The sequence below is a fragment of the Episyrphus balteatus genome, chromosome 1 (assembly GCF_945859705.1).
Source record: "Episyrphus balteatus chromosome 1, idEpiBalt1.1, whole genome shotgun sequence".
Taxonomy (NCBI): Eukaryota; Metazoa; Arthropoda; class Insecta; order Diptera; family Syrphidae; genus Episyrphus; species Episyrphus balteatus.
Genome location: NC_079134.1, coordinates 143,788,337 through 143,812,192, shown reverse-complemented (window position 1 = coordinate 143,812,192; position 23,856 = coordinate 143,788,337). Strand labels below are relative to the sequence as shown.

The following is a 23,856-nucleotide window of genomic DNA, read 5'->3' as shown; positions in this document are numbered from 1 at the left end:
TTCCCCTACTATTGAGATACCTTTTAGGGCGTCTGGCAGAGGGTAGGCTGAAACAAAACTGGCTTAAACTTACATTTTCTAAATCAGGAAAAGGCAGAGAAAGTTAATATTTGGCCATCATATGGTTACTCTAAACAAAAAATATTATTTCAATTTTATAAGAAAAAAACAGAAACTAGGTGTTTTTTCTATGGAAAAACCTGTTTGGGAAACCTTTAAGGGCGTCTGGCAGAGGGAAGGCTGAAAAATATCTGGCTTAAACTTTATTTTCTAAACCAGGAATAGACATAGAATTTTAATTTGTTACCATCATACGGTTATACCCAACAGAAAATAAGCTATTAGGTTTTTTATTAGAAAAATGCATTTCAAAATGCTTCAAAGCGGTCTGGCGGGCCGAAAGCTGAAACAAAACTTCTGGTACCCACATTTTTGAAATCAGGGGATTTTTTATGATTTTTTCGTGTACCTATCATTTATTCAGTTAATACCTAGGAAAACGCCAAAAGTTGATTTTTGACTGCATTTTGGATGCGTCTGGCAGAGGGAAGACTAAAAAATAGCTGGCTAAAAATTATATTTTCTAGACCTGGAATAGACATAGAATATTAATTTGTTACCATCATACGGTTATACCTAACAGAAAATAAGTAATTAGGTTTTTTATTAGAAAAATGCACTTAAAAATGCTTTAAAGCGGTCTGGCGGGGGGAAAGCTGAAAAAGAAACTTGCGGTACCCACAGATTCGAAATCAGGGGATTTTTTATGATTTTTTGGTGTATCATTTATTCGGTTATACCAAAACGCCAAAAATTGATTTTTTGCTGCACTTTGGATGCGTCTGGCAAGGGAAAGCTGAAAAAGATCACTGCCAGACTTGTTCCGTTGATATACTGTGGTGCATATCTAGATATGTGCACACTCGAATTTCGGTTATATCAAAACTGCCAAAATATGCTGCCGGCTCTTAGACTATAATTTTTGTTTATCGAAAAAGGTACTGAAATTCAAATTTTTTTCTTTTTTTTGCAAAATTTTTTTTTTTTATATATGGTCATAATTTTGAAAAAAAATATAAAAAATGTTAATCCAGAAAGTGTTTTGTTTTTTGGCTTAGAAGAAGTAGCAAACATTATTGTTCTATAAAAAAATATTTTCCCAGTTGTCCGACTTTTGTTGGTGGTCGTAGGCAGTGCATGTTACTTACATGCAACAAGAGAGTAACACATTATTTTAGCTATTTATTATTTTAGAAAATAGCTTTTTGCTATTCATATTTCTTAGTTGTTATGTTTTTGACACGATGATACTGAAAAAAACATTTTTTAATATTGATTTTCATAGCTTGGGTTCGAAAGGGTTAAAATTGCACAACAGCTTCGTTAACAATAGAAAGAAATTAAATTAAATTAAATCTTCTGTAAAGCTTCATCTTCCTCAGAACCAATTTTCTTATGGAAATCAAAGGTTTCTTAACCCTCTGTAGGCACACCTCTTTTTTGTGACGTGATAGGCACACGGGTGCGAATTCGATTTATACTTTTTCATGTCGCTAGAACTTTTTTCGGTCACAATATTTTATAGAGAATTAAATATGAAATTGATGTAGAACATTCCGAGGAATTCGAATATTGTATTCACAATTCCGAAAAAAAATATTTTCACAGTATAAAGAGACTTTTTTATGACCACTTTTTTGAAAAATCGTAATTTTTTTTATTTTTGTCCTGCCAAATTCGCACCCGTGTGCCGACAGAGGGTTAAAACCTTGTACAAAGTTCTTAAGCAACAGTAACATTCATTGAAATTTATTCCTCCTTACAAAAAAGTTTAAACTCCTTGATCTTTAGCAGGAAGTTCAATTACGTAAATTTTTTGTGAATTGCCATTGACTTTTCTGACAGCCCAGTTTGGATGTAATTATGTTGAAAAGTTTTAATTGAATTTTTAGATACAACAAGTACGTAGCTATTTATTCTAATCAATTCAAGTTAGAATAAATTTAATACAAGCTCATTGTCTTAAAGGTGAAACTAATTTAAAAGTCAATGTTGTTTCATTTTAACCTGGTGATATTTTGTTGAATTTGCAATATTGTATCTTCCCGTAATATGGTCAGTTTTTTATATTTAAATTATTTAACATTGGTATTCATTTCATGGTCAATAATAGCAAGTAAGGACTATCCAAGAGTTCAAGTTTAAAACATAATAAAGTCAACGTTTTAGAATAAAAGTTCAAGTTTCCAATATTTCTAGTTGTTCGCTATATATATTTACTCAGGAAAGTAACGTCAATAATACAAAATTAATTGATGCACTGGTATATTTTATAAATAATAATTAAGAGTATAATGTGGTGTATATTTTATTTTGAATTGATTAATGGATATCCACCCCCATTTATGTACATATACTCGTTTACTTGTACCACCTACATTAATAGAATTATTATTATTTTTAAATTCAAAACTGATTGCAAAATTGATGACTTCAACATAGGCGGATAGTAGAAATTACGTTTAAAAAATTTAAAATGATGACATAATCACACAATTCATTAAAAACAATTTTTATTTTAATATAACTTCGGAAAATATTTTTGTATCCATCACTTTTCTACCACTTTAATTTTATGAAAGCAATCGATTTGGTGTGAGAGGCACAGGGTTGTAAAAATATCAATTGAAACAGAAAAATGCATGTGGTAAAAAAAATATTTACCAAAAAAATTTGCAAAATGTGTATACAATACATATTAAATATTTTTTTTTTAATATTCGTCGAATTTCTTACAATTTTGACTATTTGATCATACATTAGCTATATCAACTATAACATTGAACCTAATGTGTGGTCAAATAGCACTGGTCTGCAAGGAAATCCTCCTTTTAATAAAACTATACTTTTCTAAACGATTTTTGTATGCTTATTCCGAATCCGAAGTCAGAATTGGCCTAGGACGTCACGTTTTTTTTTAGATATTCCCGTTAAAAAATCTAAAAAACCCATTTTTTTTTTGCTGTTTTTGAAGAAATATTTTGGCATAATGTAATTTTTTTCAATTAAAATTGTTACGTACAATCTTCTCAAAGTTTAGTAGGTTTGGCAAATCTTAGCATAAAGAAACTGATCTCTAAAAATTCATAAAAGTATTTTTTTCTAATGGATTTTAGTGTGCTGATTTTGATTTCGAACTTAAAAAATTAAAATTTCGGTCAGCTCTGGTTTTTGGAATATAGTAGTTTTTTTGAGATTTTCTAAAAAAAAAAAACTTGATTTTGTGATCTTTTAATGCGAATATCTCAAAATCCTGACGTTATAGAATTTTTTTGACTTCGAATTCTAACTCAGCACATCAAAAAGTATACTTTTGTTTCTAGGAGAAACAAATCTGAAGCTTTACAAGGCAGTTTATCGAATGCTTTATTACAAATAAGATATTTCTAAAAAGAAAAATACTATATAAAATTACAAAACACGTAAAAATTTTTTTTTTATGTATTTTATTATGGTTTTCTTTACATATTTGACTTTTTAAATATAATGGGCGTTGATATTTTATATTTTCCTTAGTTAAGGTGTTTTTTTTTTTTTCATGTGGGATTTACTAAAAACTGCAGGATTTCGATATTTTTGCTGTTTTTGTCAATTCGTATATTTAAATGTGTTTAAACTTTACTTAATATATCGCTGGCTGAGAATTATAGGGTTGTATGTCAATTCACCTTAGTTTTGAGAAAATCGATCTCAAAATTTTTTAAGGCTGGTTTTTGGATAAAATAGTTTCATAGCAGTAAAGTATTGATGCAATCTTATAAAAGACCCTAAACAAATCATAAAACCATGAAAAAAAACATTAATTTCATCACAAAAAAGGATTCTATGAGCATTTTTGAAAAATGACAGAACCTTTTTATGAAAAAGTTTGTTATAAAGAGTTTACATGTAATAAATGGATTTTATATGAAAAAAAGTGACTTCATCGTGAAATAGGCTTTGATTTATTCAAGTTTTGCACAAAACAGTCAAATTCTATTTTAAATAACAGAAAAAAATACCACAAATCATGTTGTTGCATTTAAAGAAATTTTACATATTTTTATTAGAAATCTTATTAATTTAAGAGGATTGGATTTTAGAGGAGTATAATCTTGATTCTAAGTGCTTTATTTGTCTCCATGTAGGTATAGTATAACGTAAGTAAATTTGCTTCAAGTTAAAAAAAAAATTTTATTCGATGAAACTATTAATAGAAATAAACTAATATATAATTGTAATGATGAATAACGAAGAGTTCACTTCGGTTAGTAGAGCAAAATCTTGACCCTTTTTTTTTTTGGGTACTAAGGTGAAAGCTGAATCTCGTTTGCAGTTTCTTTATCCTAGTATATCTTGCCATCGGCTTTAGGTTTGTCCGAAGGTACTTTTTAGGTACTTTTTGAGTTTTGACTTCTTTTGTTTTGAGTTAAGGAATCTTAGTGTTTCTTTAACTTTTGGTTTATTAATAAGAACTATGAAATTCCCAACCTCGATTATGAAAAAGAAGTTTTCAAAAAATCACTTCCAATTCTTGGCACACGAAAAATATTACTCAAATTTAATTATAATGTAAGAATATCTGGGTTAGGTAATCCGAATGAATTATTGCAAAAGTTAAGGTTGAATAGTACATATTTTGGTTTAAAGAGTACAGAACGAGATACAAAAATTCTTTGCTGTTTAGCAAATGCCCTGGAGTGAAATCCGCTAACTTGATAGTTGATAGTCAAAAACGACGAATTATGGAGCAAAATCGTCGTTTTTGACTGTCAATTATTGACTATCAAGTTAGCGACTCCACCCCTAATGTTCAATACCAGCGAAACATCAAAAGATCTTTTATTTTTACGTTAGTTAAAAAAAAAGATCATTTCCATAAGATTTCATTTTGAAAAATTTGCGTAAAAAAGTTCTATGTAACTTAAATCAATGCATTTTTTTGTTTGAAAAAAATCAGTAAAAGGGTTCTATGTTGCAATTTGAATAACCTTAGAACCTTATTATATAAATACATTTATTTGAAATCATGAAAGTTGTATGTCTTTTTTACCTGTACCGTCGCCATTAATTTTTTTCAAATTTTTTTTTTAATTTTATCTGAAAGCTGCTGAAATTACGAAAATTTTGGTGTATAAAACTCATTTTTTGTATTTTGTATGAAATACACCCTTATAATTCTCAGCCAGCGATATGTAAATTTGGTGTCATATGACAGATCATGTTATGAGAAATAAGTCCTCCAAATTTGAGCTTAATATGAATAATAGTTTTATTATTGTACAAGGTCAACCGAATCTAAAAGGGTTATTTTCTAAAAATATGAGTAGTTATATTTTTAAAACATCATTTAAAAAAAAAATGGTACGTGCTAGAATTTTTCTGTAACCAGATTTAGATTCAGGAAAGTCAAATCCTTCATAATTTCAAAAAAAATTATTTGAAGGAGAAAAAAAAGGATACATTTTGCAGACCAGTGTAGTTGAAATTTTGAAAAATTCGACGAATATTAAAAAAAAATTATTAAATGCACACATTTTTTTCAATGCAGACATTTTTTTATTTGCAATAAAATGTTTTTTAATGCAAAATATTTTTTTTGCAATAAAAATTTTGTTTTCAATGCAAATGCAAAATATTTTCAGATGCAGTGAATATTTTTTTTTTAGCAAATATTATTTCAGTTGCGATGTAAATTTTATTTTTAATGCAAATTTTTTTCAGATGCAATAAATATTTTTTTTAAATTTTAAATTGAAAACAAATGCATTTAAAAAAAAAGATTTTTTACAGCAATTTATAATGCATTGGGTGTTATGCAATAAAAATAAGCTTAAGCTCTTATCTCATTTTTCAGTACATTTTCTTGAAGATGGAGCTTAAGTTCATTCTTTTTGCATAAGAGCCATTGTGTCTGCTTGTATTGCTCTCAAAAATGTCCTTGAACTGGAGAAATTTATTACTCTGTTATAATTAAGTGCTTAGAACTTTTAAAAATAGAATCATTAGTTTAAAAATTGTTTTATAATAACACCTACTTTAGTTCTTGAGTAGATATGACTTTTATTCTATGTTAGACTTTTATAAATATAAAACAGTATCATTACTCGATAATTTAACCTAAGTGTATATTCTTTTATATAAAATTCAATTTTCACTATGCCCTTATTCCTGGTAGCAACAGTTAAGTTTGTGTTTACCTACCTACTGCACTTGTTAACACACACAAAAGCCAGAGTCTCTTAAAAACATGTTAAATCATTTAAACCCAATACCCGCCCACTTGTGAAGAATTATCTAGAGCACTCAATGAAAAATAAAAAAAAAAAAGTACTCCATTCAGCTATACAGAAAACTTGTACACTGCATATAGGCATTATCTAGGCCATAATATTATAAAATGTCATCTTAAAATACTATATTTCCCGCGCATACCATTCACTAAAATCCCAACAAAAATCTATTTAAATTCATTTCAGTCGCGCGACTCTCATATACAACTCATCTACTAGCAAACAAAAATCAGTTTTCTATTTTCACAAAGTGGGTGTGGCGTTTACTGTTGCTCTTGCTATTAATAGAAAAATATGTATTCATATTGTTTTGTTAATTACAAAAATGTTTATCACAAAAAAATCGTTGCAGAAAATAATGCAAATTTTAAATTTGAAAAAAAAAGAGAAAAGTTAAAAAAAATGTTGGTTTTTTGTTGGGCGCCATTTCTGTTCTATTGTTTGAATAAACAATGCAAACATAATTTATCTATTCTTTATTCTATTGTCATTTTTCTTATGAAATAAATTATCAACTTCGCTACAACTGTCAGTTGGTCATCAATTAAATTACCAAGCTGTCAATCTTTTTGACATTTTTTTCAGTAAATATGTCATTTGTAATTTTTTAAATAAATTTTAAACTTGCAACAATATCACCAGACCATAAAATAAAATGAAATATTTCTTCATTTAAATTCCTGAATTTAATTTCAGTTGAATATATACTTTGCGCCAAGAATTTGTTGCATTTGGCAAATATGTTACCCCACCGACGCGCCCGGTGCGGTGCATTGGTGGCAACGATATCTATAGCGACGCTAGTAACCGGTGATGACGGCAGCATTCAGCGGGCGTCTCTCTAGTTCAATGAAACATTTGTGTGAACATTCCGTTTTCTCTTTTAAGCATCTACTTTATCGCCAGTCTTTGCTTTGCTTTCACATTCTTTTAACCTGCTTAAAACGTCAAGAGACAATAACCGACCGGGCCCGGCATTAATAACTGGTTATGTGTGAAGTTTTTTTATTAAGTCTAGCGAGATAGTGTCACCTACAAATTCACCACCACCACCATCATTATTTGCCACTACCGCCAACTCACCTTCATGTTCACCATACTAACAACATTATTATTTACCCCCTTTTCCACATGTTGTATAAATTGTATCTGGTAGAAACTCTTGCCGTTCAATCGATGAGTCTGGTTTTGGAGTTTAGTAGCAAGTAGCAAGAGTAAAAAGGCTAAAACAACAACAAAAACTACCTTCAACAGAAAAAAAAAATCATTTTCAGCTGCACAAAACATACATTGCACGTTGGCAAATTTTGTATAGGTACATATATTTTTAACGTTACGTCACTTTTGTAGCAACAAAATCTGATTGGCTAAAAATAATCGTACGATAAATTCCACAGTCAGTGAGTGAATCAGATGGCCAAACGCAAACGCTCATATAGATAGGTACTTGTGTTTATATAGATGGAGAACAGGCACGTGGTATGGGGGAAAGTTTAAAGAAGTTTGAAAAACCGCTTTTTTTGTTTACATTTTTATTGATGATTTGATACTGTATGAAACATTTTCTTGCATGGTCAAAAGGAAATATATATATTTCTAAACGGTTAATCAAGCTAATAAAGATATCCTAGACAACAATTGAATCGCTTAGAATTTCTTAGAGTGACATTTGCAAAATTTTACTATTCAGCTTTTAAAGTACACACTGAACGTTTTTGGAAACCGACAGAGAACAATTGGAAAGAAATGTCACTTGACATATAAATGTGAGAAAAAAAGATTTTGTTTTTTAAATAACACTGCACGAAAAAAAGATCACTTAAAAACAAGCGGATTCCACATTAAATTAAGCGGATATCTTCATGGCTTTGTGCCAAGATGACCTTTGTCTTAAATTAAGAGGAAAAATCATCTTAATTTCTGGAATTTGCACATTTAAAAGATATCCACTTAATTTAAGCGGCAAATAATATTATTTTTATGCGGAAACATTTTTATTAAGCAAAAAATCTGGCGCTATTTTTTTAAGATGAAAATTCACATTAAAATTCAAATGAAGTGCACCTTAAATTTAAATGGATTCCACTTATTTTGAGCGGAAATCGTATTGTTTTAAGGTGGTGGGATTTAAAATGGGCATCATCTTATTTTAAGGGCCCCCTTTTTTTTTCTCCGTGTAACTGGCGCCCAAACATTGTGTGTTTTGTTTAAGCTCAATTTTTGGTAAGAGTTTTGGTGCTGAAAACAAAAATGCTGTGTGTACTCCATGTACACGCGTTAAAATTTATATTTATATCTGTTACTGATTGATGTGAACGCTTAACAAAATCTAATTGGTAGAAAAACAAAATGTATTAAATATGTATACTGCATAATAAAAACAAAAAAAAACAAAAAAAAAAAAAAAACAAACAGACCTAATGTCTGTTTACGCAAATACAAATGCAAACTGACATAGCAAAAAAATAGATGTTTAAATTATTTTAAAATGTCCACTAAATTAAAAATTTAACTCAACCCTCTGTCGGCACAAGGGTGCGAATTTGGCACGACAAAAATGAAAAAATTACTATTTTTCAAAAAAAGTGGGTGCAAAAAAGTCTCTTTATAATGGTGTAAATACATTTTTTTTTAATTGTGAAAACAATATTCGAATTCCTCGGAAAATTCTACATCAATTTCATATAAGTTTTCTCTATAAAATATGAGACATAAAAAAGTTCTGGCGACATGAAAAAGTAGAAGCCAAATTCGCACCCGTCTGCCTATCACGTCACAAAAAAGAGGTGTGCCTACAGAGGGTTAAGTAATAAAGTTGCTTTTATTTTTTTTTTTTTTTATAAATAATTTTTGAAATTGTTGATTTATGAAGTCTGGATTTTTAACCGAAACTTTGTTGGGAAAGGCCGAGATCTAGAATAAGAACAAAAATTTAAATCGGTTGAAAATTGAAGAAGAAAGATAAGCTTAATAGTTTTAAAAAAAATTGTTTTTCCAAAGTTTTTCCAAAACACTCTTTATTATTGCAATACGTGTACTAACTTCATAACTATCAGTTTTTCACTCAATAATTATGTTGAAAAATATTTGCAATTTCATTAAGAGGGGTTAGCTTAATTTGTAGCAAAGAATGCATATTTACATGAAGTTTTTTGTTATCAATCTCCAAAATTTAATTTGAGAAGGCCACTGAGGCGTACATTAGGTGTGTTTTATTTTCCTCGTGATCCAGATCAGATCATTGTTTTTATTAGGTTAGGTTAGGTTATGTGGGCTGACAGTTGATATTGTTACCGTCACACTTAGATCAATGTAGATCCCTTGTGATACCCTGAAGTATTGTAACTTCATGAAAAAAAAAGTGTTAACCTATGAATGCTATGGTTGTTCGAGCCATTTGGAGGACTTGACAAAGTTCAGTAGGCTATTGCCTGAGAGTTAAGATAGTTCTTCTAATTCATTAAAGAAGTAGTTTCCTAAGAATGTTTTTATTAGCTTTACAACAAAAGCAGGATTCTGTTTTGTTATTGTTTCGCAAACAAATACAGTGATCTGATCTGGATCACGAAGAAAATAAACACAGCTATTATTTACTTAAGCATTTTTAATACTAAATCAATAGGTGTGTTTTTTTTAACAGTTCTTAAGAAATTTCATAAAAAATGTAAAAGAACATAAAATTTATTTTTAAAATTGCTTTAACATATTTTTAAGTAGATGCCAAGCGGTATTTAATATAAAAAATAACTTTAAGTACAAAAAAATCAAACATTTTCAAAAAAAAATTACAAATAAAGCGTGTCAGACACTGTAGCTTACTTTTCGTTAAGGGGCCTATTAAATATGCTTAATATTTTTTCAATTAATATTGCTAAGCATACCTACACTTATTTCAAATAAAGAAGTTAGACTTTTTATAAACAGGCAAGCAAGAATTTTTGAAGGGATTTCAGTCCACGGAAACTAAGTTTACTGAGGGAGTGAGGGACCTAGTTCCCATTCTGTGCGGAAGGAAAAAACTAACATAAAACATATTTAATTTGAAATTGAAACAACCAACGTAAGAAATTTTAAATTTTTGTTGGACTAATTTTCAAAAGTGATGTTCGTTGGTATACTATTCGCCTTGTAATCCAGGAGTTGTAGGATCGATTCCCATAGTGCTGGCAAATTTTTTAAAAATTTAAATTGATGCTTTTTTCAAAGTTGAAACAACTTTGATTTAAAAATGTTTCGTTTTCATTATTCCTTCATTGTAAACATTGGAACAATTTCAATCTTAATTAAACACCTTTGAAAAAAATTTCAAGCTACGGTCTGGTGGTATCTCATCATGCCAAATAAGATAAAAGCTTCCTAAGCAACTAAAAGATAACTTGGTATTGAAGAAGAAATCCCACTAACAACAAGTTAGGTCTATAAATGAAAAAAAAAAAAACTCATACCAACAGAAGATCTTTTTGGTATTTCGGATGTGAATTTTTTTTTTTGCAAAAATAAATACACTGGCCGCAAAATTTTTGTTTTTTTTATTTTTTTTTTTATTTTTGTTTCTTTTTAATTTTGCAATTTTGTATGTTAACTTGTGGACGATGTGGTGTGCTGCGGAACTTCAGCTGAAGGTTGAGATTTGTGTTAGTGAGTGAGGTCTATACAATTTGCAATTTGTGCAGTCTCTTTTGTTTACTTTTTTTTTTTTGTTGTTGATTTTTTTGAAATCAAGTTTTATAACTTTGGCAACAAAATTATATTTTTTTTTAAATACCTATGTCTCGTATATAATCAGCCTCAGCATTGTTTTAAAGCTTTCACCTTGTTTGTGCGGAAAGCATTTATCAATTTTTTGTATGTTTATTTGCTTAAAAATGAAGATTTTTAGGTAAATAAATTAAATAAATTCTGCACACGTTTAACAAGATAGTGTTTAGGTGACAGGGTCGACACTAATATGTGCTTCTGGTTACTTTATTTTATGTATGTCAATTATGTGAGGTGAAAGTAAGTTTTTCTTGTTTTTTTTTGAAAATTGAGTTGTGAACAAAACCGAAACAACCTATAAAAATGGGTTGCAAATGTACACTTTTACTGCAATTTATGACTAACCTATGGGCTGAGTGCCAATTTTGTTTCAACTTTACTAAATTTGATCCCGCATGACTGTGTTTATATTTTGACTCACTTTATCGATTTAATTTGACCTCTTTTAATGCCTTTTTTTGTATATCACACACCCACTTCAAGATGAGAATAAGAGAGAGTAACAATTGAAGTAAAATTTGTTATAAAGTACGCATTTGGAGATGATCCAAATGATTCTGGAGGTGAAAAATTAGTTACTTTAAAATAATGTTGTAAAATGTAAAAAAAAGGTACAAAAACAAATATTTTTTCAAAAAATGTTTAGTATACCTATGTGTTTGCTTTTTATAAAATTCAAATAAATTTAAAAAATTTAAACGTTTATAAATATCTATTAGATTAAAACATGAACAAAGTACACAATTAAAAAATTTGCACTTTTTTCTTTGTTTTTTTTTTTTGTAAAAATTAGTGTTTTTAAAATAGCGCAACAAGCCGCAACATGGTCTTAGCTATATATTATTAAACTGCTAATTATGTAGAACAATATTGCATTTCAAGAGTATGCCCGAGTTTGTCCCCCCGGAAATAAGGGTCCTTTGAAAAAAAAAAACTCCTCAAAAGCGGCCCTTACTAATAGATTTTTATAAAAATCCATTGAATGTATTATATTAATGAGAAAATTTCGATAGGGATACCTTTAAAAATATGTACAGAAAGAGTATTTCAAATTTCAAGAGAATCAGTGCAGTAGTTTTGAAGTTATGAGGCTTTATAAATGTTAGTTGTGGGGAGAACGATTTAAAGTTTTGAACTCTGGAATAAAACATTCGTAAGCGAAGTATTAAAATACTCATAACTTGGTCTATTTGGTTCCAATCGTCCTTAAATTTTGACACATATAATGCGTTCAGTTAAAAAAAAATGCAAACAACATTTTAATGCAAATAAAAAAAAACAGGGTTTCCAAGGAAAAAAGTATGTTTCAGTCTTTTTTTTTTTATTTTTTTAGGAACTTTGTTATTAATTAGAATGAATTCTTCAGTATTTGACTTAAAACTACCATGTCATTAAATATTGATAACTAAAGGTCCATGTTATTGCTAAATTTTATACAGAATCAACTAATCAACGAAAAAAAAATTTGTTTCTAAATTGCATCTTTAAAACTTAATTTCTCAAAAACTACTTAATGAAACAACTTGAGTCAAAAAACAAAATAAAGAATAAACTATTAGCTTTAAGAAAAGTTATAGCACAGGACTTTACCTGCATTTTTTGATTTTTTAATCATTTTTTTTTTAAACGGCTTATCGGGAGGTAAGCACTTGTGGATTTGACTGTACCAAGAAAATGAAAAATTTTCCTTCTAAATAACTTTTTAGTCATTTGGTACCTATTTGTTGTGAAAAATGTACCCAAATATTTTTGGCCAGGTTTTAGACTAAAATATTGCACTGTGCGCTGAGTATACAGTACACTTTTATGTACCTACTGTGTTATAAAAAATTCAGTAAATTAAAAAAAAATTGTTAACTATTTAAATAAGAAGCTTATGCACTCAATATAGACTTTTATGTACTTATTATAGAAATGTACTTATTATAGCAATGTACTGATCTAAGATAAATTTTAAGGTTACTCAATACGGACTTATGCACTTAGTATAAGGCTTTTCTTTGCTAATAAAAATAAAATTAAAATACTGTATGTTATTTATGAGCTGCTGCACTAGAATTTCTTATTGTTGAGCAATGTTGAAGTGAAAGAATAGTAAAAAAAAATGCTGTTGCAAAGTAGGGATTTTTCGAAATTTCACAAGAACTGCATTTAATTGCAAACCGTAAGGATTTGGGATAAACAACTTACCAAATTCTGAGAGCTTTTAGGCTGGCCAATCAGCATATTTCGTTTGATCTTTCGGTAAATGTTACTTAAATGAACTAAAATTAATGAAATAGTTCAAAAATTAATTAAACTGATCAATTCTACTATCCATCGATAAAGTTCAATCGTTTCCATAACTTTTGTATGTATCTAATTTACATTATTCATCAACAGAGTTGAAAAACATTTAAGAATTTATTAACATGCAAAAAGCGTGCAAAATTAGCTCACAAGTAGACATTTTTCTAATTTATGTAGTGACGCATCATTGTGCGTAATTGTAATTGCGTCAAAGAAGAAGAAGAAAAAACTTAAATCAAATACATTCAACCCAACCGTTTTGTTAATATTTTTTACAAATATTATTTGCAAGTTAAAAAAATGTAAGCAAAGATCATCAGAATCTCTCATTTCAATGTTGCAAAAAAATTCGAAGTAAAAATGAGAAGTTGAAAAAAAAAGAAACAAAACTTGATAACTTCTGTTTCACATGACTAAATATAAACATTTCTTTCCTCTCGGATCTTTTTTTTGCGTGTTTTGAATGTTTTATGAATTTGCACACGAGTAGGTATAGTGCAAAAAAACAACTTAACGTTGTATGTGTTGTTAGTCTTTCGGTGATAATCTGCGTAAGTTGAAACCTGCATGAAATTATAATTTTTTTTTGCAGTCACATCAAAAAATTATTGCATACAAGGTTTTTACTAAAATAAAAAAAAATATCTATAAATGTTCAATATGGAATCGCATGTGGTGAGTTCATGTGTTTTCTTTGGTAGACATAATAATTACCACAAAAATGTTAGTATTATAACAGAGATTTTATTACGCCCATATTTGTTTAGATTAGGTATTATTTCTATCATAAATGTTTTTGTAAATATTTTTTTATGATCAAACTTAGGTACTAAATGATAGAAAAAAATAAAAACAAAAAAAAAATAGATGAAAAGTGATACATACATAAGAGTATTAATAACAAAATGGTTTTATAACAATTTTTGTTTAATAATAAATAATGGAAAGTTTTTTTTTCTTTCTTTTTTTTTTAATTCAAATTGAGGTATAGTTATAGTTTGTACTTGATATTATAATTTATTACTATAGTTTCTATGGGTAATTAAACTAAAGATGCAATAAAATATGCTTAACTTTCTCGTTTACAATAATTAAATATTGTTATCTTTAGTGCAAATGAAATTCGTGTTAATAACTATGATTAATTTTTTTTTGTTTAAGATAATAATATAGTTGTCTGTCTAATTTAGAAAAAATACCATTTTTATATAAAATGCGTTTATAAGGTGATCGCATTTATTTGTTTAATTAAAAAAAATCTGTCAAAAACTGCTTCATGATTTTACACTTTAAGTTGAAATTAATGAATATTTTCACTTTGGTGTAGCTCATTACTTAAAGTAAGGGTTCTTCAAAGCGTCAATCTAATAAACGTCAGAATAATTTGAAGTGTTAAACATTTTGTAAGCAAAAGGTTTCAAGTGCTTTATCAATGTAGATCATTTTCTCAATTTAATCATCAAGTTAATATTTATTGAATCAAACTGCATTTTTGTCTAAATTAGACACACATTTTTTTTTAGATAAACTTCGAGTTTTAAAAATTTAACTTATCTTTTTTATTTACTTTTGGATTATTTTGTTTGTTTTTTTATTTGAAAGTAGTCAAAAAGTTAGGTATAAAAGGTTGAGCAAGAGCAACCATATGAAATGTCAACACAGAATGCCTTGGTAAATTTCTTGACTCAATAACATTATTGGTTCATATTCACACGTATGAACAGTAGATAAAGTGAAACATTTATTTACACTTTGATGACCAATATTTGAGTATTAAATAAATGAAACTTTAAGGTACCTACATGAAACACATTCTTTAAAAACTGTATCAAAATATTTATTGAACTATTGAGACTAGAAAATTGAATCTACTTTGTTGAAATTATAATAGAAAAAATTTGTATTCGATGGATTTTATCAATTTATAGTTTTGAACGCAACCTTTAATATTGTTTTGTGATCACGCAATAAAATGTTGTAACTTGTTATTAAATTAATGATGGTTTTGCTACAATAGTGGAAAAAATGTAAGGGTCAAAAAACATTTCGATTTTATTGTTTATGATTTTTGAAAACTAATGAAAAATCCTTGGGTTGAAATTCGAAAATAGCATTTGAGAATTGCATTATTCAGGTTTTCATATACTAGCTATTTATTAAAAAAAAAATAAAAACCACTGTTTTAACGTAGTTCTATGACATAACTTTTTACGAAAACAACTTTGATTTAACTATTTTTCAGAATGATTTTGAGTCGATGACTATAATTTTAAAATCAAAGTAAAACCATGTTGATTTTAAGTGGTTTTTAAACAAAAAGCGTAGTTAAATTAAATTTTGTTCAACTTTGAAAAGAAGAAAATATAAAAAAAAAAAAACTGTCAGCAGTTGGGATTGATCCTGCTTTTTTGAATTACTAATCAAATGCTTAACCACTAAACCAACTCACTTCTGAAATTTACTCTGACAAACTCTGGAACTTAAGATAAAGTCTGATAAATGTTTTGCGTTTCTTTTTATTAATTTTTTTTTATAACCAGCTACTTGGGTAGCTGACTATCAAATTAACATTTTTTTAAAAATGCTGTTAAAAATCGCTTAATTTTGGCGAAAACACCCTAATAAATTAAGTAACGAATTAAAGACCCTCTAGATATACTTAAGCTTAAAAGCTCAACTAAATTTGAATGTCATCCATTTCTTCGTACACCGCGTGCTACCAGTTAAAGCAGCGCAAAAAAAAAAAGCGAAAAAGAGTTGTTAATGTAGAGAAGTCAACCACTTCCCATCCCCTTAAATGGCTTCTTATAAGACATCACCACAAAGGTAATGAAGTGAAACTATCAATTTTAAGTTCTGCGGAAATATGAACCATTTTTAGCCCTACTTCATACTTCAGGAGAACCACGACTCCTCCAAAAAAAAAAATTCTCAGTCAAATATTTGGAGGAAATGCAAAATTAAGAAGTACTTAGTACTTATACCTGTAATAGTAAATAGTAACACCCAAATCAGTTAGAAATTTCGTATACAAAAAGAAGAAATGTGTGAACCCTAATAATTTAATAAAAATTCGAAAGTACAGAAAAAAATTAAGATAAATATTATCATACACTGCTTTTTGATCAAAAAAGACACCTTACCTTGGGCAAAATTATGACCATATACAAAAATGTGAATTTCAGTCCCTTTTTCGATAGAAAAAAAATATAAAAATTTTGTGTACTAATCCAGTAACTAGACATTATTATCTTTCAATCAAGCCGTCGAAACCTAAAAAATTATTTAATGGAATATTTTTTACGAACTTTAAAATATATGTATGTTACATGAGAGTAACGCTGGTACCGAAAAGGTTAAAAGTCAGAAGTATATACCTATTATACTCAATAAAACACCGCAACAAATCAATTTCCACAATAACTCACTCAATCATCATCATACAGACTATCAATTTATAAAAAACAAAATTCACCGTTATTAACAGATAAGTTATTCAAATTGGATGCTTTTAACATTTAAAATGCAACTGTCATCCAATCATATATTTATATCAAAATAAGCTCATACTTCTGACATTTACCATTTTTTAATCTAATTCAATTAAATTAAAAAAAAAAAACAATTAATTTATTTTGAATTTAGAACCGAATAAAATAAATAAATTCATGCAACGTATTTGCCAAATAATCTACATTTTAATGGCAACTTATGGTTATTTAAATATTTTTTTTTTTTTTGAACTTGACACCATTTGTATTTAATTAGATTTTTTCAAATTGCATCCCATTAAATTATTTATGTATTATTCTTTCTTCTTGAAGATAAGTTAAACCAAGCAAAAAAAAAATTAAAACAAAAAAAGAAGTCCCATTAAATTGGCGCTTTATTGCTAATTTAACTTTTAAGGGAGCTTTACATAATTAATTGTTTGGCTTTAGAAATGCCTTATTTGAAAATATTAAGGATTTATCCTTGAACAATAAAATCAAGTACATGTATTTTCCATTAATTCGAAACAGAAAGTAATCACTGCTTATCACGATCTAAACAACAACGCCAGCCAACCAAACCCTTTAAGTTCAATAAACCATAAAGATTTATGCGATAATTCTCTCAAAATATATCTTCTAAAACTTTAAAACCATTCAAACGTAAACAATAACATGCCTTTAAATCAATCTCTATCTCTTACAGGCGTGCTCACAGACATACAATCAGACTTCAAGATCGGCGACGATGATGGCGGTCTCTTGCAAACTGCCTTCGTCCTTTCCTACATGATCTGCGCACCAATCTTTGGATACCTTGGCGATAGGTATTCGCGCAAATGGATAATGGCGATTGGTGTACTGCTATGGAGTACAACGACTATTCTGGGATCGTTTATGAATAATTTCGGTTGGTTTATCACGTTTAGGGCGTTGGTGGGGATTGGTGAAGCATCCTACAGTACAATAGCTCCAACATTGATATCTGATTTGTTTGTGAATGAATGGAGATCCAAAATGTTGGTGTTGTTTTATTTTGCAATTCCAGTTGGATCTGGTCTGGGGTAAGTTAAAATTTATGCATTTTTGTTGTTAAAATATTCACGAGATATAAAATATCGATAGTTTATTTGGCAAAATATCATGAATCATACCAAATACCAAATCTGTGTAACAGGAATGTTCTTAAATTTTTGAGACTCAAATGTTTCATTCCAAAAGATCACTTGAATAAAACCTTCTTTCTGCCCATCATTCATCAAACTGTAATTAATAATTCTAGGTCATTTTCATAAGCTCCTTAGTTATCTCGACTACAGATAGCTCAACTTGAATGCAAAAACAAAACTAGGTCCAAGTGGCTCGTGCTAGTTAGTTGAGCTATAAACAAAATGATTGATAAGATTTCGACAGCTTTTCTATACCCAAACAAATTTAGTAGCTTATCTTTTTAATAATTAATATTATTTTCACATCACATGTATAATTTCTTATCATTGCAAATTTTGTGTTTATTTGTGTTTGTCTGACAGATAATACAAAAAAAAAATTGATAAAACATTATTTTGCCATATTTTTATTAATATTATATTTTTGGTTATCATTATAAAGTAAAGCGACTGACCTGTGATAATTTTTGTTTGATGATTAAAAGTTAAGCTTTATAAGAATATATAAGTTGTTGACTTCAAAAAAGTACTGAACAGGAATAATACTTAACAGGTTTTTCGATAAATAACCGAAAACATTGTCAAAATCGGTTAGAATTTGTCGAAGTTAATGATGATTGAATTGAAAGTGTAACTATACGTCATTGCTTACCACAGAAATCATAAAATCATTAAGTAAACGAGCAATTTTTAAGGCAAAAAAATGCTCCCTTTTTCTTAAAAAACCCAATTATTTTGAATTTGAGAATAATTATATAGGTACCATAGCAATTGTTAAGATCGTTAACAAAAAATATTATTCGTGTCTGTATAAGAAATCATGTAAATTAATTCTATATTATTTTGACCTGTCATTTTCTTTGTGTGACATATTTTTATTAAGGTATTTAAAGATATAATTTAATATGAATGAGATCAATTTCCATGAACTTAATCAAAATTATCACGCATGTCTCATTTTATAAAATTCCAATTGATTTATCTGAACCTTACACGAAAATTGTTTATTTTTTATTTTTCAAAAAATCATCTCTTTATTAAATTAAGTCAATAATGTTTGATGTAAAATATATTGAATTACCGTGAGATGTTGATTTATCATTTTTTACGCATTTAAGAATCTGTTTTCTTTCTGAGAAACTCTTCATACGCACGAATACAACTAAATAAAAGCATTGATTTATTTCAATTGTCTACCAATTAAAATAATATTCAATTATTGAAATGTTTACTATCCCAATATTGATTGTATTTTACAAGTCAAAGTCGGCGAAGGTATTTATGTATGTACATAAATTGTTTTACTCTCGCACGCTTAGGAATATTTTAAGAATATTTTTAATTCACTTAAATAAATGGTGATGATGGTGAACTTTAGATGTGGGCATCATTTAGGCATAAAAGAGCTCTAAGTTGTGGGTCACTGTCATCATCGTCAGCAGCATCACGCCATTTTTATATAAATATTCCTAATTGCTTAGTCATATATGATGCTAGGAGGAGAGAATCATCAACCATTCGGTTTTTCGGATGGCATTGCGCTAAATGCGGGCATCTCTGCACCAAAATGAATCAATAAAAATTTGTTTTGTTTGAAAGCCTTATTAGGTACCGGTTTGGAATAAATGGTGTACTAATTGAAGATGATTTAATTAACACGAAAAAATATCGTTTAACTTTCAATTAACGATTTAAATTAATAAAATAAAAAAAAAAAAGTGAAACGTAGTTAATTTAATTTGTTTATATGATAAAAAATCATTTTTTTTTTCTATATGCTTGGCATTTTGAGTTAATATTTTTAGTTGCGGCTATGAACTCGAAGCCAATTCACTAAAATTAACTTAGTTTAGAAATGAGTCCAACTTTGTATTTCTGTACAATACCTTGCCATATTATTATTTTATTAATGCTGCTACATTTTTAAAGTTTTTGTCAAATTAGCTTACATTTTTTTAATCATGTAGAACGGATTGACTTAAAAAGGTAACAAAATTCATAAATTTAGATATAAAATTACATTCAAAAGAGGAACCACCATTTTTTTTTAAAGTTTTGTTTATTTCCCTTTTGATGCAATTGGTTCCTTCATTCTTTAGGGTACCTACCTACTTTATAAACATAATTAATTTGAACTTTTGAGCTTGACATCATTCTGCCCCTGAGCATAAATTTTTTTTCAACTGCTAACTTTGAACTGTATTTCTTTCCAGCCTTAAAAAAACCAATTCCTAATTTCTTAGAGTCAAAACGATAGAAGACTAAAAATACAGTTATGCTAAAAAAAATTTAAATTCTACATTCAGGAAGTAAAATTATTGTGAAGAAAAAAATTCGGGTGCTTTATCTAAACTGATAATTTATTTTAGCGAAATATTGAAAGAAATAAAACAAGTTTTATATTAAAGATGTTTTTGTTAACTCTTAACCATTGTTAAAGTGAAAGAATTGTTTATTGAGCAGAAGTATAAAATCATGAAAAGTTTGATTCATTAGCTTTAAATCAAGACTGAAACCATAATAATCACTTTAGGAAGGGCTAATCGGGTTAAAGACGGCATCGTTAAGATATCTCCTAACTGCAAATTCACTAACCGTACATACCTGAGATGTTCATGACCAGGGATAGGATGTTGTGGAATTTGCCTTTTTTTTCTTGCTCAATCGTACGACACTATAGATTAAAAACAAACACGTTTCACGTCCCCCTCGTGCCAAATATATGTATTTTATTTTGCCTTTTCTTTCGTTATTGCCTTTTTTTGCCTTTTCTCTTGTTATTGCCTTTTTTTGCCTTTTCTCTTGTTATTGCCTTTTTTGCCTTTTTTTATGTTTCTTATCTTTTTAGCGTCTTTAAAGTAATGCCTACACACAAAACACTCAAATACAAACAAAAAGCTAACTTACTCAATATAGGTATTACTTACTCAATATATCTATATTAAGGATTCACTAATTACCCCACACAAACAAAATTCGAGTAAAAAGATCTACCTATGCAACTTGTTTGTCTGCTATTGCTACCATTTATTGCCTTCTATGTTCTATTGCGCGTATCAGGGTTCAAAAGCTTACTTACTCAATTTACAATATTCGATTGGAGAAGTTTTCCAGATTTTGACAATCAAGAGGTATTTGGAAGCCGCGAAAGGGGCAGTCGCAAAAGATGTTGTTGAGAAGTACAAATCAGTTTTTTGGGCAATAAGATACTCGAGAGAGTTGAACAAGTAAATTGAGTGATAAATGGGAACACAAATCAAGAGCTCCCGGCAAATGTTGAAGTGGGTGATGTCGAGTGCTTTAATTATTTAATTGTATCTTTAGCTCCTTTAAAGCACTCTTATGCCGACTTTTCACAGGTCGATTTTAGCCGCGCGATATATCGCCCGACTTGCAGCTTACGTTCACACGAGTTGAAAAGCTTGGCCGCACGCCAAAAATTGACTCGTCGGTCGTTGGCGCTTTTTACCTTAAATTAAAAAAAAACTCATGATTGTTGATTTTTAATTTTTATATTTCATGCTTTCTCTCAATAAATGCCTTTTTTTGCCTTTTTGGGAGTTTTATTTTGCCTTTTTTTAAATTTTTAGGTCCACAAGATCCTATCCCTGTTCATGACCATAAATCCCAATAAAATGACATTATCACAGAAAAGTCATTATGGCGAATCTGTTATCTTCTAAACCATAAACGTCCAGCTTTTTTACCTTCTTTACCAGTTTCCTATTTGTTTTAATTTGTTTTTCAAAATTAGGAGACCTAATAAACCGTAATATGTCAGAATTCAATTTTAATACCAAACTATTTACACAAACCAATATGGGACGCCTACTCGATATTGGCTTTTAATGTATTGTACTTGTGTCAACTTCATGGTGATGTTTCGATTTTTAGTAAAAACTACGAATAACGACACCAATTCAATGTGTTTTAATTTTTTGTTTTAAGTTTACGGTTCCAGCTATTAAATGAGACCAAAAATATTTCAGTAGAAGTACTTAAACCATGCCAATTATTGTTTTAAAAGACCAAATGAAGTGATTCCATATTTTTTCTTGCAAGTTTAGTTTGATTTATGAATTTTTCGATATTTTACAAGAACTAAAATTTCCTTTTGTAAATTCTTTTGAGACACCTAAATTTACACATTTTTTATATCTGATTCATCATATTGAAATCTTAACGTTCCGATTGTATTGTCATAACTTCAATCTTGATTATTTAAAATGAATACAAGTGCAAATATATCTAGCTCAGTTTACTCGTTAAATAAATTTTCAAAATTCACATCGTCCGTTGTCATTAAATTACTGTTAACTGTATATTACTGCAAAAGTGATAAGCTTTCTCGAGAAATTCTTATTTGCATGAATAATCTATTATTTTGTTTGAAAGATTTCATGATATTAAAAATATACTTTCATTATTTTAAGTTTCTCGTATCAACAACTTCTTTCAAGAAAAAGCAATTTTTCCGCCAAAATCTAGTTTTACATTGAATATGTTAACTTACAAAATCAATAGGCACTTTCATAGCTTTTAGCCAACGACTGAATAAGTTAGTATTGGTGTTGTCCAGAAACTTAAGTTTCAATGTAAATATGAGTCACAAGTCCCGCATGTGATGCCATTGAATGCATTATAATTCAATAGCCATAAACCAATAAAGACCGGCAACGACAACCCGTCGGCGTTGGTATTTCCACTTAATGTCAATTCATTTAATCACACTAGCACACAATGTAAATGTGTTTATTGAGTAAATCACATGAGAGTTCAATTCTGAGCTTCTTTATCGTAACTTTTGTTGTTGGAAAAAAAAATTCTGTCTGGTTCTGGTCTTTTGCATTAATGATTTCATCAAATTATTATATAATTGGGAACAAAAATTAAATCAATAACTGGTCAGTAAACCTTTGATGTCTTAGAGTGCTCATCAATATCAAAAACTCGAACTAGATTTCCCAGAAAATTTCTCAACTTCCGTAGTTTAGAAGAAGTTCTCTGAGACATCAGAAACCTGAACTGTTTGAATGATTCCATTTCTTAATATCACCATATCCTTATTTTGTACATTAACCTGTTTTTTTCAATTTCAGTTACATTGTCGGTGCCGAAACAGCTGCCTTTGCTGGATCATGGCGATGGGCACTTCGTGTAACACCCTTCCTCGGAATCATCGCCGTCGTACTAATATTCCTCATCATCGATCCAGAACGTGGCGAGAGTGAAGGATCCAATCACCTCGAGACCACAACCTACACCGAAGATGTCAAGGATCTAGTCAAAAATCGTTCCTTTATGCTATCGACAATGGGTTTTACATGTGTCACTTTTGTTGCTGGTGCTTTAGCGTGGTGGGGACCAAAATACATTTATCTAGGACTTCGTATGCAACCTGGAAATGAAGGATTAACCCAAAAAGAGTAAGTAACTTGAGTTTATCCTTTAAACAGTTATTGGTTTCTAATTACAGGAATAATGAATTTTCAAAACAAATCAAACAAAAAAAACTATTAGCGTATCGTACCAATTCGGTTTGATAGCAATGACAGCTGGAATAGCTGGTGTACCTTTGGGATCATTTTTGTCTCAATATTTCCGACGAACTATTCCAAATTGTGATCCTTATATATGTGCCTGTGGTTTATTGCTATCATCGCCAATGGTTTATTTGGCACTGATACTGCCAAGGACTAGCTCATTTATGTGCTACTCGTTTGTATGGCTGGCACAGATTACTTTAAATATAACCTGGTCCATTGTTGCTGATATACTTTTGGTAAGACGAGAATTACATCCAACTAAAACCACAGA

General features: G+C 29.0%; 1 protein-coding gene across 4 annotated transcripts in view; it reads left to right on the top strand.

The window, feature by feature from the left end:
• The window catches only part of LOC129914553 (protein spinster), a 47,844-nt gene that overhangs the window by 15,918 nt on the left and 8,070 nt on the right, over positions 1 to 23,856 (top strand). For 3 of the 4 annotated variants that reach the window (XM_055993887.1, XM_055993896.1, XM_055993871.1), the window contains 3 exons: positions 17,577 to 17,934; positions 23,139 to 23,465; positions 23,560 to 23,821. In XM_055993887.1, coding sequence (XP_055849862.1) covers positions 17,577 to 17,934; positions 23,139 to 23,465; positions 23,560 to 23,821 — 947 coding nt within the window. The remainder of the gene's footprint in view (positions 1 to 17,576; positions 17,935 to 23,138; positions 23,466 to 23,559; positions 23,822 to 23,856) is intronic. The other variant, XM_055993879.1, reaches the window with a different exon arrangement.